Source organism: Epinephelus moara, chromosome 5, assembly GCF_006386435.1.
Source record: "Epinephelus moara isolate mb chromosome 5, YSFRI_EMoa_1.0, whole genome shotgun sequence".
Lineage (NCBI taxonomy): Eukaryota > Metazoa > Chordata > Actinopteri > Perciformes > Serranidae > Epinephelus > Epinephelus moara.
Window position 1 is genome coordinate 10,370,244 of NC_065510.1, and position 16,292 is coordinate 10,386,535.

General features: G+C 42.1%; 1 protein-coding gene across 2 annotated transcripts in view; it reads right to left on the reverse strand.

The window, feature by feature from the left end:
- grk4 (G protein-coupled receptor kinase 4) overlaps positions 1–16,292 on the reverse strand; it is a 62,638-nt gene that overhangs the window by 38,108 nt on the left and 8,238 nt on the right. For both annotated transcript variants that reach the window (XM_050044886.1, XM_050044887.1), the window contains exon 2: positions 4,939–5,034. In XM_050044886.1, coding sequence (XP_049900843.1) covers positions 4,939–5,034 — 96 coding nt within the window. The remainder of the gene's footprint in view (positions 1–4,938; positions 5,035–16,292) is intronic.

Below are 16,292 nucleotides of genomic sequence, written 5' to 3' on the forward strand. Positions count from 1 at the left end.
TGCCTTCAGACATTGCCTTTCATCTTTGATCACCAAGTTTTTGGAGGCCTGCTTTGGTGTTTCCCTATCAGCTGTGTTCAGCTGTGAGCTGGAGCTGGGAAAGCCCCGCACACTCATCGTTGATAAGGGCAATTTTAGGGCAGCAAAAACACGTCTGGAGCAGTTTATTTAAACTTTGGAGTGTTTGCTCCTTTCATTTGATTCTTCTGTCCAGGTGAGAACGACATTCTGAATACCTCAAAATGTGGATCTCCCTTTACTTTCATGCAAACAAATGTGTTGACTTCCTACAAATCCTGTATTGTGGCAATCACTGGACAGGTTGTCAACGCTCTGTCCAATAAAGACGCTTCATGTGAGTGCACGTGACTTCTGTTTATGAGCTAGTTTGTTTGCAAATGGGCAGTGTGAACCTAAACAAACCAAATTCAACAAAGTCAACTTTTCCACTCTGGTTCAGAAGAAAACGAACATTGAATGCTCTCTTAGTTTGAATCGTTAGCGTCTGCTCTTCAGCAACCAAAAAGCTAGAGGTTACAGATTCTGTATTTTAGTTTAGATTTTCTCATGGGAATTTGGTTTACCCCCCACTGCATATCATTACACCAACACTCCGGTTTACAATGAGCCTCCTGATTAGGTTTCAGCGTCTTGCTCCAGAACAGGTTTTGCTGTGGGGGTTTAAGGGTGGTGTCAGTCTAATTGCTAATGAATAACAGCACAACTGATCACTCTTTGAGGTGACACACTCCAATTTGCGTAATAAAAAAATCACAGAAACTGTTGTGCAATGTTCTTGAAAGGATTTCACAGTTTTTAAGTAACAGACCCATTGAGCAATGTATGTGACGGCAACATGATCCATGTGTCACCGGGTGGCCACGAACATAATCCAAACTACAAAAGTGCACTCAGTAGAATGTAAAACACCGCCGGGCAGCTGCCTGAGCTGATCGTTTCCAGTTGAAAAAATTCCAGCAGATTTACTGCAGCGTTTTTCAGTTGCGTTCCCAAAAACTATGTGAGCTGTATCGCGTTGCACAAAGCACATCTAGTTTTCCTGCCAACAGGCGCTGCAAGTGAAATATAAACACAGTGTAGCTATGAGAATGAATGTATTTTTAATAACTACAACACAGCCACAAATCTTTGATCCATGTCGTTCATAACTGGACTTTAACAGTATTAACTTTGTCTGTAGGCTATTGACAAAATAGGAAATAAAAATAAACACAATTACAGAAGCCTGCAAGTCTACAAAATCGGGCAGGCAAAACAGTTCTTCTAAAACGCTCTCATTGTGGTGTGACACCATCAGGTGGACAGAACAAAACCACCATGCCAGGCCACCATGGCCACTGTAACGCAGCGCATCTGCACCCTAGATGTATAAAAAGAACTGAAGAGAATTCAGTGTTGGAGGTGGGGCCTCGATTATTCCTATTAAAGGTATTCAGTGGCGCATGAAGCCAAAAAAGTTACTTCCCGGGTGTAAAGTTACTCGGATAAAAGCAAGCGCACTAGAGCCCTCCTCAGCAAAGGGGCTAACCTGCGTCAGCCAGGTCAGCTACATCGCTAACCCTCAGCTAACTTGAATGGGGATAAAATTATTCTAATTGTGCTGCTCTTGCAGACTTTGTTATCCAGCCAAATAAATCAAATCCCCGATAGTGAAGCGAGTCATCCCGTGGGAGATGTGACACTCAAAAAGATGTATCAAGTAATTAACTGATGTCTCTTTCCCAATATAAGTCTATGGAAAAAAAGCATTTTTAGGCACAATAGCATCACGTGACGAACTCAAAGGTTGTAGTTACACAGTTTAGCCACTACGTCAAATTGGCTTCAAAGGGGGCCTGAGTTGCACCCGGTGTTTTTGTCCTTCCTGGCTACGGTGGAGATGAATGTGAAGATAACAAAAAGGGGGATTTATTGATCTTGTATCTTGCCTAACTTAAATGGATCATATCATATCAGGTATGGAATTAATCTGCAGATGCTCCACTTTAAAATGAGACCAAACTTTTCTACGGATGTCGGTTTTCAAGCCATAATGAAGGCAAAAAACCAATAATTTGACCTTTTGAACCGCTGTTTAGCTTTCAGCTATATTTGTTTATGGGCTTATAGTCCTGTCACTTAAGAGCAATGCGTGCCATAAATCATTATTTTCAGTATAATTTAAATTGCAAATTACTTAGATTTTATACCCATTTGTCAACTTACCACATATGTGTGTATATGTATGGACAGAGGAGTGTGCCTGTCTCTAAATATATATATAAATCATGTTGAGGGGACATTCTGAGCTTGTAGCACAGATGTACCGATAGTGCAAAGCCTCTTCTATCACACACCACCTTTACATGCCTTTTAAACAGAGGGGAGTAGTCTCAGCAGTTCTGTACATACTGTTATTTTCTGTCATAATTTGTTTACATTTTAACGGTACACAGAGAACTGGGACTTGGCAACAATCTATACCCTGGGACACAGGAGAGATTTTAGTATCTATGTTTTCATAAGTTAGCTGTAAACAAGTCAATTTTTTAATAACATAGCTTACTCCTGTAGGAGCAACAACTACTACAGAAGTATTTCATGTCAGACTGTATAAAAAGGAAAAAAGGTGAAATTAAAAAATTAGCAACATGCTTATAGTTTTTGCAGTTTTAGTGGGTTGGACGTGAACGACGTCAGTGTTTTTTAATGTCCTAATATCAAGCTAGAAACAATGCTAAATCACATGTATGTCTTTGCACATTCTTTCTTGTTATCTTGGAAACTGCTTTGATGAAGTTTACAGATTGTTCACCTGCATAACTAAAGGATTGTGTTACAAGATGAAGACTGTGAACATAAAAAGACCAAATGCCTGAAAGGAAACGAGTTTCTTCGGCCTGGCTCTGGGTTAGTGTGTGAGTTTGTGTTTCTGTGTCCAAGGCGATTCCAGGCTCTAAATCATTTGAATACGAGAATGCAGGCCAGCATTCCACTAATGAAAAATGTCCCCTTTGTGTTAAGCAAACCCTCTCCTGTGTCCTGGAGAAAAACAACTTTGAAAGTCGAGAGAGACAGTCGGGATGACGTACAAGACAACAAGATGCGAGACAGAAAACCGAACAGGAAAATGAAAGGACTGAAAAGAATGACGGGAGAGTCGTAAAGCTTGAACTAGCCTGGACTAGTAATTGTCTGAGGCAGTGAAGTAAGCTGCAATTACAACTTAATTAAAACTCCAATTTAGGCCAAGACGGAGTGAGTTAGTGAGACAGTGAATGGCCAGATGTATGTGTAATGTGTGTGCACGCTTTTGCGGCAGCGATCAAAAGTGATAGGTGCAGGTGTACCGTACGCACTGGACGGATACCCGAAGAGTGAGGGGAGATGGAAGAAAAGGAGGAGAGAGCGGTAGAGTGGCCTCAGGCTGGCAGACAAAGTGGCTGCAGCCCACATAATGTAATCTAGGCTTCCTAGAAGTACTGCACACTTGTCAAGGCTAAGGTCAAATGCCTGACATTATCAAGACACAACAAAGACACTGCTATCAGTCGCTTTACTGTATCCTATCCACTGTGCCTACACTGTGTGCGGGCATGCGTGAGCGTCTATGCACACGGGGGTGTGTGTGTGAGTGCATGCACATGCCTACACGTCTGTGTGTTTAAGTAGGCAAAAAGGATTATTTTGATCCTGCGCTCGGTGTGATAGGGAAATTACGCAATAGGTTCTATGTAATAGTGACGTATGTAACCCTCAACAGCTGCAGCGTGCACATTTGTGCGCACTGACACACACACACACACACACACACACACACACACACACACACACACACACACACGGACATAAAGCCCATTTTTAGAATCCTCTGCAAAGTTATAATCCAAATGGCACTAAATATGTAAGACACACCGATCACAATGCTTCCTCACACTTAAGGTGACATTTATGCGCCGTTTTACAGCAGGTAATACATCATGGCTGCTGACAGATACATTCAGGTTTACGATAATTAGATCTGCGAGTGCTGATTTGTGATATGAAGACAAAACGACAAGGAACACAATCGACGCTGAGTAAGAGATATCACCGTAGGGAGTTTGTTCATCTACATCTCTTTCACTCAGCCTCCCTCCTTTCCTCCCGTTGTTTCTCTCACTCTCTCCTGTCCTTAGGAGATCTTTCCTACCGTTAGTAGAAGCCTCTCTCTCTCTCTCTCTCTCTCTCTCTGTGTTTCTGTTTTTCACTTGCTCTCTCTGTAACTCTCCTGTTCTGCCACTCTTATGTTGCTCTGAAGTGGTGGAAAGAGGGAGGGAGACAGAGAGATGCAGATAGTGGGAGGGGGAGGCATGGAGACAGAAAAGAGGGAGGGAGAGTATGTGGGGGAGGGTGGCACTGCAATCTCTGGCAGAGATAGCTGTGACGCACTATTACACACACAGGCACCTACACACACATACACACACGCACACACACACAGCTAGGAGTGCTGTGGCATTCAGAGGACCAGGGCGGGTGGTGGGGGACGAGGAGATAATGTAGCCCAGGAGCTGAGCACTTGTCTGGGCCACGAAGAGAGAACCCTGCCCCTACTTTCAAGTCAAACCTGATGTGGAAAACAGGAAGGAAGCCAGGGTGAAGACGTTTTGATTTGGTGTGTGAGCAGACAGATAGTCAGCAAGACACACACGTAATGTTAGGAGAGTCTTTAAGATTAAGAAACGGCTGTGCAAAAGGATTCCCTGAGTCAGACACACACATACACACACACGGTTTCCTGTCCCCTGCCTGTAACTGCGGGTGGAGACGGGTAGAAACAGGAAGGAAGTCCAATCTGAACTTCCTCCCGCAGTCAGACCCACCCCAACGACACAGCATGGCACGTTATCTTTCTGCCTCTCACCCACACATACACACACACTCCAGGTTTCTTACCAATAGTGCGGCGTAGCTCCTCACACTGGCTGATGTGGGGGAGTTTTAGCATCTCCTTCCATTTCTTACTGCGACCGTTCCTCTTCCCTCCTCCACCTGAGAGACACAGAGAGACATTTAAATCAGCCCATCAATCAAATCACTGTTTCAACATTGCACTTGAGTCTTTAACCACATCCAATGGTTGGCATTTTCAACACAAGAACAAGAGGACAACCAGCCTAGTGTGTGTGTGTGTGTGTGTGTGTGTGTGTGTGTGTGTGTGTGTGCCTCATGATCTTTGAAGCTGTCAACATTCTTCACCACATGCTCTGTCATGATGCATAGAGGCGACTGGTGAGATGAACCAGCTGTCCCTGCCTCTGGTCGCTGCAAGGTCAACATGCTCGCGCTTGCGCACACACACACACACACAAACACAAAGTAGGCTCTTTCGCTGGAAACAAACACTGGCCAAACATAACTTTAACATTTTAAAGTAATCTCAGTAATCTCATACACACAGCGGCGTTGGAGAGTCCTCTCAGCAGATGAGATGACCCTGATGTGAGAGGTGAATGACCTCTAGGCACAACAGCCCTCTTCAGAGGACCGGGGTCACGCCGTCTATTTTACTGATATGCTCATTCCAACACCAGCAGGCGTGTGTGTGTGTGTGGGGGGGGGGGTGTGCGTGTGTGTGTGTGTGTGTCAGTATGTGGGGTGAACTGAGGTACTCACTCCTTGAGGACAGACAGCGTGCTAAAAATGAAGAAGTCAGTAGAGTATCCCGATGATAGCAGCTTTACACACAAGCAGCAGACATTTAACCCATTTGTGCCTGCAACTTATTTTTGAAATTTGGTGGAAGTGTTCTCTGGGCTTGCCTTAGCACAAATCAGACGTAATTTTCCGAATCGGTCAAACAGTTTCTGAGATACAGCCATTTTCTTATCATGGTGTTCCTTTGGTGTGTAATGTTCAAGGCCTGTTGGAGGCCTGTACAAACATTACGCTGGTTACTTCCTCTTAAATATCTCTTACTTATTCAGTCTCTTTCTCAAAGTTGGTGCAGACTAATTTGGATCAATGTTTGAGTGCTGCTCGGGCATAGACGGACGATATTTTGTGGTGCCGCATCATTTCATCTCGCCGGTTAAGGAGTTAAAATTAGTGCGTTGTGTTTCCATCAATGCCGATTGGAGCCGGAGCTGATAAATACCCGTGACAACTGAAGAATTGGATGTGAATGCATATTGTAACCTTTCCAATTACATTTAAAAATCAGATATTAGCAGGTGTTTGTTTGTTTGTTTTTGTTTGCTTTTTTGTGCATTGGAAAAAGAACTGTGTTAGATACTTGCCAGAAGTATGCCTGTACCAGATTTAAATGCTTTAGACCAAGCAGAACAAAGGTTGTGGCAGTTTATTGCTTATTATACTTTATACAGTTTTTGGGCACAAATGGGTTAAAGAGACAAGAAGCTTATACAGTTGTATCAATGTACATCTATGATCAAAACTGATTATCAGCATTTTTTTTCCAGTTAAAAACACAAGCATGCTGGTTATGGTTAATATATAACTTCTCATTTATGAGAATTTGCTTACTTTGGTCTTTTTGTTTTTTTGACTCAGATTTGGTCAGATGAAATGGGCTTTTAAGACATCACTTTAGGCTCTGGTAATGTCAGATGGGAAGTTGACATTTTATTTAACTTATATTAAAAATAGATATCTTAATCAATACTAAATCAATATTTAGTTGGTATATATAATTTGGTAGCTCTACAGTTTAAAAAATACACTCAAAAAAAAGTCAGCTGTGCAAAAACGTTGCCAGTATAAAGTTGGCAAGACTAGCATTTTAATTACAGACTGTCAAATCAGTAAAATGACTAATCTTGTCATCTCATTTAGCTTAATTATAAATATAAAATAAGTAATGTATTGTCCACACTTATACCAATAAAGCTTGTTTGAATTTGAATAAATTATAAAGCGTACAAACCAATACTCTGCGTGATGGGCACATTTCCCATTTAAAAAAATTATGCAAGACATTTCTTCTTTCTATCATTAAAAAATAAACTTGCACTCTACCTCTTCAGTGGTTTTGATTTTTTTAGAGAGTAGAAAATTAGTGAAGGAGTCAGATTAAGGACAGAGAGCGCTCGCTGCAGAGACACACATCTGGTTTTTGAGTCAGCGGATTTCAACCCTCGACTATCTTTGGGCACACATTGCTGTTTTTCCCATCACTTTAATCCCATGTTTTAAAACACTGAGTAAATAAACTATCCCAGAGCTCGTGTAAACCACATAGACTGTGACGGTTTGAGGATGACAGAGAGGGAAATCCTCTGGCCCGAAGTTCACCAGACGCCAGCTGGTCCGGCAGTGACACGTGACAGCTTCAACACAAATACATACAGGGGGTCATCGTGGTCAAACACCTGCAAAACAACACCGTCCCAGCACACACTAGCACACTGCATGTTCAGTGTCCATGCTCTCCTCACCCCTATAAAAACATCCCCATTCTTCTTCTACAGCAACACATCTTTTTTTTTTAACCAATCATACTTTAAAGGCTTGTCCTACAGTGAACAATAACAACCACAAACATACTAGCAGGACAGATTTCAGCAATATAAGCTGTCACAACGTATTTGGGCTGCATTTGCAATCGCATGACTTTTATGACACGCAAAATTCAGATTAAGGGCAGGAAGTGATAAACCATATAATGATTGATTGATTGATTGATTGATTGATCGAGTGATTGGAAATAGAGGAATGTGACTGCATAAAAGGATTGTATGAACCTGCAGGCAGCAGGTATAATCAGAAAATTGAAACTCATGTTAGATTCAGGGTTGGAAATAAACTTTTCTGTCCATCTGCCACTGCGGCTGGTGGATTCTGAAATTTACCAGCTACTCAGTAGATTATCATTGGTTTTTTTTGGCTGGTTCGTGTAGAAAATCTGGAGCCACTTGACCCTAACCCTAACCAATATTTTACCAGCATTTGGCTGGTGGCTGGTGCTAATCTCTAACCCTTGATGTGATACAAACAAAATGAAGAAAGGGACTTTTCCCATAACTTGACCGACTTGCCTGGTGTGGACATGATCATCGTTACAAATGACCTCATCCTCTGGACCTCCTAATGTTACTAATGTTACACGGCAAGCTGATGAAAGCGTACAAAGTCTCAAGGGCTTTAACTATTTTCTGTGCGGTCAGGTCCACAACTGAAACGACTGCTGTCTTGGCTTTGGTCGGGTGAGTAAATGTGCTTGAGTATAACTGTCCTTTATATTTGGATGCACCACTGTCGGGCTAATATTACTAGCTAATATTAGCTAACTTTAGCTACTATTTTCTACCTACTCAGTCAATTGTTCCCAGAGGTCTATTGAAACGCCGTAAAAAATCTGGGTCATAGCTAAAAACATGGAGAAGTTGTCACAGCATATTGTAATAGCATCCAACTCAAGGCATGTTTAACACCGCTTTAAAGTTAATGTTTAAAATTAGTTGACTCTGCTCTTCCGACTGAGGGCGGAGGTTTCTGATCCACAACTACAGCTTGTTCTCTTTTTTACTCCTCCCCTTTACGTTCTAATATTTTCGGGATTTAAAGTGGCCCTTGTTTCTTCCAAATGTGATCACTTGGAACAGCTATAAACAGCGCAAATCAGACATTTGTGCATTGTTGGTAGTCAGTTGCCTTCCCCTGCATCTGGACACTGCACTAATGTCTGACATCATATGCAATCAATCTATTAAGTCCCGCCTACACCGGAGGGGAAACAGTTCATTGCTCTCCACTGACTTTATACTGCATGAAGGTGCCTCCTTGTCACTTACGTCTGCTAGCAAACAACAGAAAAATGCCTAAAAGCTGCTGTGTGGTGGGATGCACTGCCAACAGGGTAAGGAACCCAGAACTAAGTTTTTATGAGCTGTCAAACCGAAAAACAGAGCTTTTACTAAGACAAAGTGGATATTACATGGTGGATGTAACTTTCATAAAGCTGAGGCAATGTGCTTTGTCATTAAATAAGTTCCAGTTCCTAATTTGGCCAGACAGACTGCAGAGGTTGAGGCTAAATAAGCTATGCAAGGCGCTGATCGTTCCCCCCTCCTGTGGGTGTGGATTTCAGAGTATGATGCAGTCTGTCTCTATGGTTAGACAGGAGCGTTATGAGTAGATACTTGTTGACGTTTTGTTAACAAAACTTAGAAGTCTCAAGTTGTAGATGTTGACAGGCATGTTGATAGACCAGTTGTGGGGCTGCAGGGCATGAACACACACACACACACTCACATGTACAGATGTAGACGTATGAGCACATGCACAAAAATGTACTCTCTCTGTTGCAGGGAGAAGGAAACAACATTTTAAAAAGGGAAGCGCAGAAAAGATAAATGTTGCATTACACACTGTCTGATGATAGCCAGTTGCACCTGGCTGGTTATTTTGCAGGAGAAATTCTTGCACACGCTTGAGCCAAAAACACAGGATGATTGATGAACACAGTCAAGCCAGTTCAACAAAAAGTAACAAATCGTCAAAGATTAACTTCTTCCCTGTGAGAGGCTGATGTTGTGAGAGGGAGTTGAGACTTGTAGTGCCAATAAAAGGTTGAAAGTGACAACACTTGTGCGCTGTATAAAAGACACAAGGGTGAGAAATGTCACCTAAACTTGGGGTCAGACGAAAAAGACAGATAAGGAAAGACAGAGAGAATACTGGAGGAAAACAATAAAATTGACAAAGATACTGGCAACAAAAGGAAGACAGGGATTTTAATAGCAAGCTATGGAGGAGCATGTGTGTATGTAAGTGTGTGTGTGCGCGGGTGCATGTGCCTGTCGGAGCTGGCTGGGCCACCCCACCCTGTTTAATGTCACTCTGACGTCAAAGCCATGTGTGCAGGCCCTTAATGCAGACAGGATGGAGCAAGTATTTATTTAACTTTGGTTCTCCCCTCCGAGAGAACGGGGCCCTCCATAAACACCGACTTCAGAGCAGTTTTGCTCATTCATGGCCGAGCTACAGCCAGCGCTGAGATCATCGAGCGGGATCTCGGGACAGGTCTGCACATGCGCAGCATCACTGAGATTCAAAAGTTGGAACATGTTGAGAAAGACTGGTGTCAAATCAGGAGACATGCTGCTCGACTACGAGGATGCACATTCCTTTCCCTAAAAGATTTACAGACGGCGGGGTCATCCTGGTCAAACAGCAGTCTTAGACGTGTAACCAACTGGCTTCACATCCCCCCCCCCCCCTCCCCTCTCCATTTCCCCATGTTTCCGGTCGCTCTCTGCTGTCAACTATCCAACAAAAGCAAAATGCCATAAAAAATGCCATAAACAGCTCTGGCCACAGATGAATGGGTGACCCAACATTACACTCAGCTCATTTAAAACAACCTACGGTAACCAAAGCCCTCTTATTCCTTTTTAATAAAATCCAACAGTCTGTTCTTTCTTAAAGGGAACACAGAGTGTCAGGTTGCATTAATGCAAAGCATCTGATGGAGCATTTATGTCTTATTACCATATAACAATATTTCTGAGCATCCAAAGGGAATCACCATCCATCATTTTTGGCTCACTTGAAGGGTGGGCGATGTATTGATTATAAACGATGTATCGCTGCTTGTTACGTGCAGGATATAAAAAAATAACAAAATTGCAAACATTGAGTATATGTTGTCCCGTCCTTTTTAAAGCCACCAGTATGAGATTTGCTTCGCCCTCTCTTATGGCTTTCTCCATCTCACAGACAAGAAAAAACAAAACGGTGCGTGTTTTTGTATGTGCAGAGCTCCAGAGCGCAACTATCTAGTCACATTTCGTGACCGTGAAGCACCAGTGCGACTTGCAAATATAGTTAAAATATGAACTGGGGAGCTGTTAGTTTGTTTCCTGCTCTCAGTGAATAAAACCTCACATGTTGGTAAGTCAGACTCTCTGTGTTTTGGAGAATTTGGATTTTAGCATTAGTGTCACCATCGAAATTAGCTGACCCAATAGCACCGCACTGCTAACAGTTTAACTTTATGCTAACTGCTAACATCTAACTGTTGACCAGAAGCTTCAAGTTCACAGCAAAAGCATCAACGCTTTGTGCCTGAGACGAGTCAGGTGCTTCGCAATAAAAGAATCAGTGGCTCCACTTTGATTCATGTCATTTTAACAATACTTAACTTTATTATAATGGAAGGCTACATTATGTAACTAAATTATAACAGTACTTGCTATAACTTTATTTTAACAGTACTTTATTTAACTTTATTATAACTCAACTTTATTTAATTTATTATAACAATACCTTATTTAACTTTATCATAACAGTGCTTTATTTAACTTTATGGTAACGATACTTTATTAAACTTTATTATTACAATACCTTATTCAACTTTATAACAGTGCTTTATTTAACTTTATGTTTATGATACTTTATTTAATTTTATTATTAAAATACTTTATTTAACTTTAATATAACAGTACTTTATTTGTCTTTATTATAACAGTATTTTAATTTCATTAAAACAATGCTTTATCAAACTTAACGATACTTAATTCAACTTTTGATAACAGTAGGCTACTTTAATTTTATCATAACAGCACTTTATTTTAACTTTATTATATAACAGTAACTACTTTATCTAACTATTGTGACTGCAGTTTTTGTAGTCGGTTAGTATTTTAGCAGTCTTCCGCAGCTCAGAGGAGATTTCAGAAAATCGAGATATACATCGTGTATTGCAGTAGAGCCTAAAAATATCGCAGTATTATTTATAATCCATATTCCCCAGCCCTACTTGGAGCACTTCTTACAGTAGAAATGATACACCAATAGCAGTTTAATTTACTTTCTGTCTGTATGAGTATGAAAACTGAAAGGAAATACACAAAGAAGGAGACCAAGAGAGAGGGAGTACACCAAGAGTGTTTTCGTGCAGCTTTTGTTTGTACGTCTGTCTGTCTGTCTGGAGTGAGCTATGAGTGCATTAATGAATGTTACATTCACTCTCTCTCTCTGTCTGGGCTCTCTCTCCTCCCCAGTGATCAGTTGCTGTTTTCACATGCTCATAATGCGTGTGATGGCCAAATGCAGTCCAACACCATCCCAAATATGCTCCTCTCCCTGTCCTCCCTTTCCTCTCCCTTTCATCTCAAGTGGGAGAAGGAGGCAGACTGGAGGTCATACAGTAGACTGTGGAAGTATCATCTCAGGGCGACTCCCCCTCTGCCCACCCCACCATTTCAGAGTTCCTGCAGCTTTCACAAATTCAGACTTGAGATTTATTTCTTTAAAGCCGGTTCAAATAGAGTTCACACAACTTATCTCACATTCAAAAGTAAAAAAATAAAATAAAATAGTACTTGGAGGAGAAATTCCTGTGTGACCAATGGGTTTATGACTCAATCTTTCACATGCCTAAACAGCATTTAAAGGTTTTTTCATCCATTAAATTTACATGGAGAAACAGGTGAAACAAAACCTAAACCAATAAGTCAGTCAGCAGATCATTAAAGATGTGATATCAGCATATGTATTTGCTGTCAAGTCACAATAAGATGCAAGACAAATGCCAAATATATATTTGCGGTAATAAGGAAACAGCGCTGACATTACATAGTTTATTTTAAACCGTGAAACCTTCCACCATTACACATCTTGGTCATAAGAGTTTTTGTCAAATGCTTCTAAGAGATGTCAATGGTTAACCATGATTCAGGTAACCACTGAGAGTATTTTTGAAAGGTTACACATGGCGGTCTATAGGTTAATTTTACCACTCTTCAGTTTACTGCACTGCACACCACCAAGGTCTGGTGGGATCTTGGTAGTGGTGCCGCTCACTCTGCTATTACTGCTAGTAACACCAGCATGATCCAACAGCGTTGCTGTGGAAACACTGTGCCCACCCTCTGGTCTCCACCCAGGTCGCCCAGCGGTGAAGTAGCTAAATTTTGAGCTGCAAATCCAGTGTACTGCTGACTATTTTATAACCGTTAGCTCTGTTGGCATCGTTAGCAGCGTCAGCACGTCTAGTGGTGCTTAGTCTGAGTGGGCAGAAGTTCGCTGCAGAGATCAGCCTCTCATTGGGCGGAACGAGCCACCCGCTGAAGTCCCGCCCTACCACCTCCGGTTGTGTAGCAGTTTTCAACCATTTTCAACACGTCCTTTACTAACTTTTGCGGTGTTTGATCTTGCGGGGATGTAGCCATTTTTCTGCCATGGTTCGCGTCCTGTAGGCGATATTTTTGTGGACGTGTTACACCAAAACCTGTTTCCCCCCGGCAATATTTTTGCAAGCGCACCGTTGCTGTGGCCAGAACGATTGTGATTGGTTGAAAGAAGTACAAGCAGCCGGGGCGTTTTTTTCTCCAATCTCAAAGTGAGAGTCGGCCCAGCCAGACCTTTCTTTTCTTGAGAAAGGTCTGGTGAGCGAGACTAAGTGGTGCTAACATAGGTAACAATGCTTAAGGGCTTTTGTGAATGGCTGTCGGTGTATCGAAGCAAAATGTCTTTATTATATGCATTTATGTAAAAATACTGGTATTGGATATTGTCTCAAAGTTCAGTATGGTTAAGCTCTAAGTTAAACAGATTTTGCTCAATAATAAATATCTGTCTTGTATGATAATAAACTCAACATCTTTGTGTTTTGGACGGCTGGCCAGACAAAACAAGTGATTTTAAAAAGCCACCATGAGCTCTGGGAACTTTGGCTGGATTTGTTGACATTTTAAAGACCAAAAAAACATCAAGAAAATAACGGTTAGTTGCAGAGTGAGATTTCCATTTAGTTATTCATCAAAATTAAAGTTTACAATCAGCTCTGTAATTGCTGAAAAACAAAATGTTGTTATGTGGCACATATATGAACACCAGAAGTGATTGTTTGCACCCATAATCAGAGAATAAACGGTCAGTCTGTGGAAGTTAAAGAGATAGTTGTGATAGCATAAAAACATTTGGAAGGGGAAACAGCATCACTGGCAACTTCCTCTGCTGTGATTCCCAGCTTTTTCAGATGTGACTGTGAAAGCAGAGCGGCGCGGGCGCTGCTGTCTTCACAACCCGTCTTTATTTTGCATCGCCATATGGGAGAAGCCGCTCACCCATCTGATGAACACATGTCACATGCTGACACTCAAGAATAACAGCCACAAGGCCAAGAAAATCCACCTCGTCTGTGACAGTGACAGACCGACCACGGCAGCAAGCAGCCAGTATTTACATCTCCTTACAGTCCGCTTCGGGCAGTTTGGCTACACACTTACACACAGTGACTTGTAATGAGTGCAAGAAGGTTTAATTCCTTGAACCCTGACTTTTAAAAAAAAACAGCACAGAGATTAATGATCTTGGTCACTTGAAAAATTCCTCTGAGCATAAAACGAAGAGAAAAGTAAATGAAAGGTAAAAAGTCAAACATGCTGTTAAGTAACTCCACTATATTTTGGCACTAGCAGCATTTTTCTAACTTTAAAAACACTGATAACACTGTTTACCAAGATATTTTTGGCCAATGTAATCGTACCCTGAATATTTGGTAGCAGCCCAACACCTCTCAGATCTGACCCCCACCCTACAGCAGTCACATAGGTGGAGGTTCAGATCGGAGGGCTGCGGTACTCTCCCAAAAACATGACTTAAATGGTAGGAAATGAGAGAGGGTCACGCATAGTTTAGGCCCATTGTAATATGAGCATGCACACGCACATGGGCACAATGGAGCCTGGCCATGATAAATGAATGGCCTGCTGCTTTCCCAGTCCTTCTCCAATACAGTGTGTGATTGGCTGGTGTAGCCCCTGATAAGGAAAACATTAGCTGCGAGTATCTGTGTTGCCTATTCAAAGCAAAGGCCCAGTGTTTGCATAAGGTAATCCGACTGTATACTCGCACTGAAAGACACACATCAGCTGAGAGAGAGGGGAAAAGAGAAACATGTGAATATCAGCAGCACTGCGCTCCTCTAATCCTCACCTCGCTCACATGCCCCCTTCCCTTTTTCCTCCTCTCTCTGACTTCTTGCTCCCCTCCCCCATATAAACAGTTTTCTTCTCTTATTATGCCGTCATTAATTCTTTATAGCCAGACTTCCCCCTCTCAGTCTTGCTCTCTCTCCATATGACCCTGCGAGAAGGCGTAGGTCACGTGCAAAAATGTAAACAACATTACAAAATCGGAGTAAATTACAGGACATGACAAGACGACGAGCAACGCGGCGCGAGGGGGGGAATGTCCAACCTCTCACACGAGGTAGGACATGCAGTTTTTCACATGAGCAGAAAACACACACACACACACACACGCTGCACATAAACATGCGCTCTTGCTCACTCCAGCAGCGTGCGGTGGTGTTTTGCAAGACCTTTCGTTCCTCTGCCCCATCTCTCCGTGTTCAAGATATTCCATTAAATCTAGCCGAGACGTGCTTGAAAACTGACCCTTGTTTTCACAGTGTCTTGAGGGAGAAGGGGGAGGGAAGGACGGTGAGGGAACATGGTGAGACTAAAACTTGAGCAAGACGTGCAGAGTTCCAGTGAGTAAGAGGACAGACTCAGAGGTTAATCATCTATATGTTATCTACAGCTGTCTCTCAGATGAAGGGCCCACTGGTTAATTTCATGGCCGCGCTGAAAGAGCAGGAACACACAAAAAGCACCCTCTGCAGCACTGAGCCCTTGGGTGTGGAACACACAGCACATGTTACACCTTGAAGATTATCTTTGATAAGACAACACCTTCAAGTCATACTTGAAGGCAGGACTGACATAAAATTTAACCAAGGGCAGACGGCAAAATTGTGACTCTAGGAATGTTTCAAACTGATAAAGCATGAAGGACCTTTGATATTTAATACACTTGCTACTAGACTTAGACTCTGCCAGACCTCTAAAAAGTCTTTTTAGAGAAACTAAATCTTTATTTGAACCATAAGAACTTGTAAATACACTTAGCCGTACACACTGTTAAAATCAGGCTGACAGCTGGGTTCTCATGGGAAGATCGGCCATTTAACATTTAACAAGGCAGCAGAACAACGTCCTTATGATGTTCACAAAGTGCCACAAAAAGTGCCTCTTCATGCTTAGTCAGCTTGCCAAGAAATTGTGCTAATGAACATCCCAGTAGCCAACCAGCCAAGCATCGCTGCTAGTGCCATGCTGCAAAGCCGCGTACGCAACACACTGCGTCTCCTTCTCCGCACAGCCCATTTGTGGGTGTAATAACTGTAAAATGAGTCCCACATCAAGGGACAGTCACAAAGCAATGTGTTTTATGAGCCTCAGCTGGAGGAAACACCCCAGAGTGATGACAACAAGTGT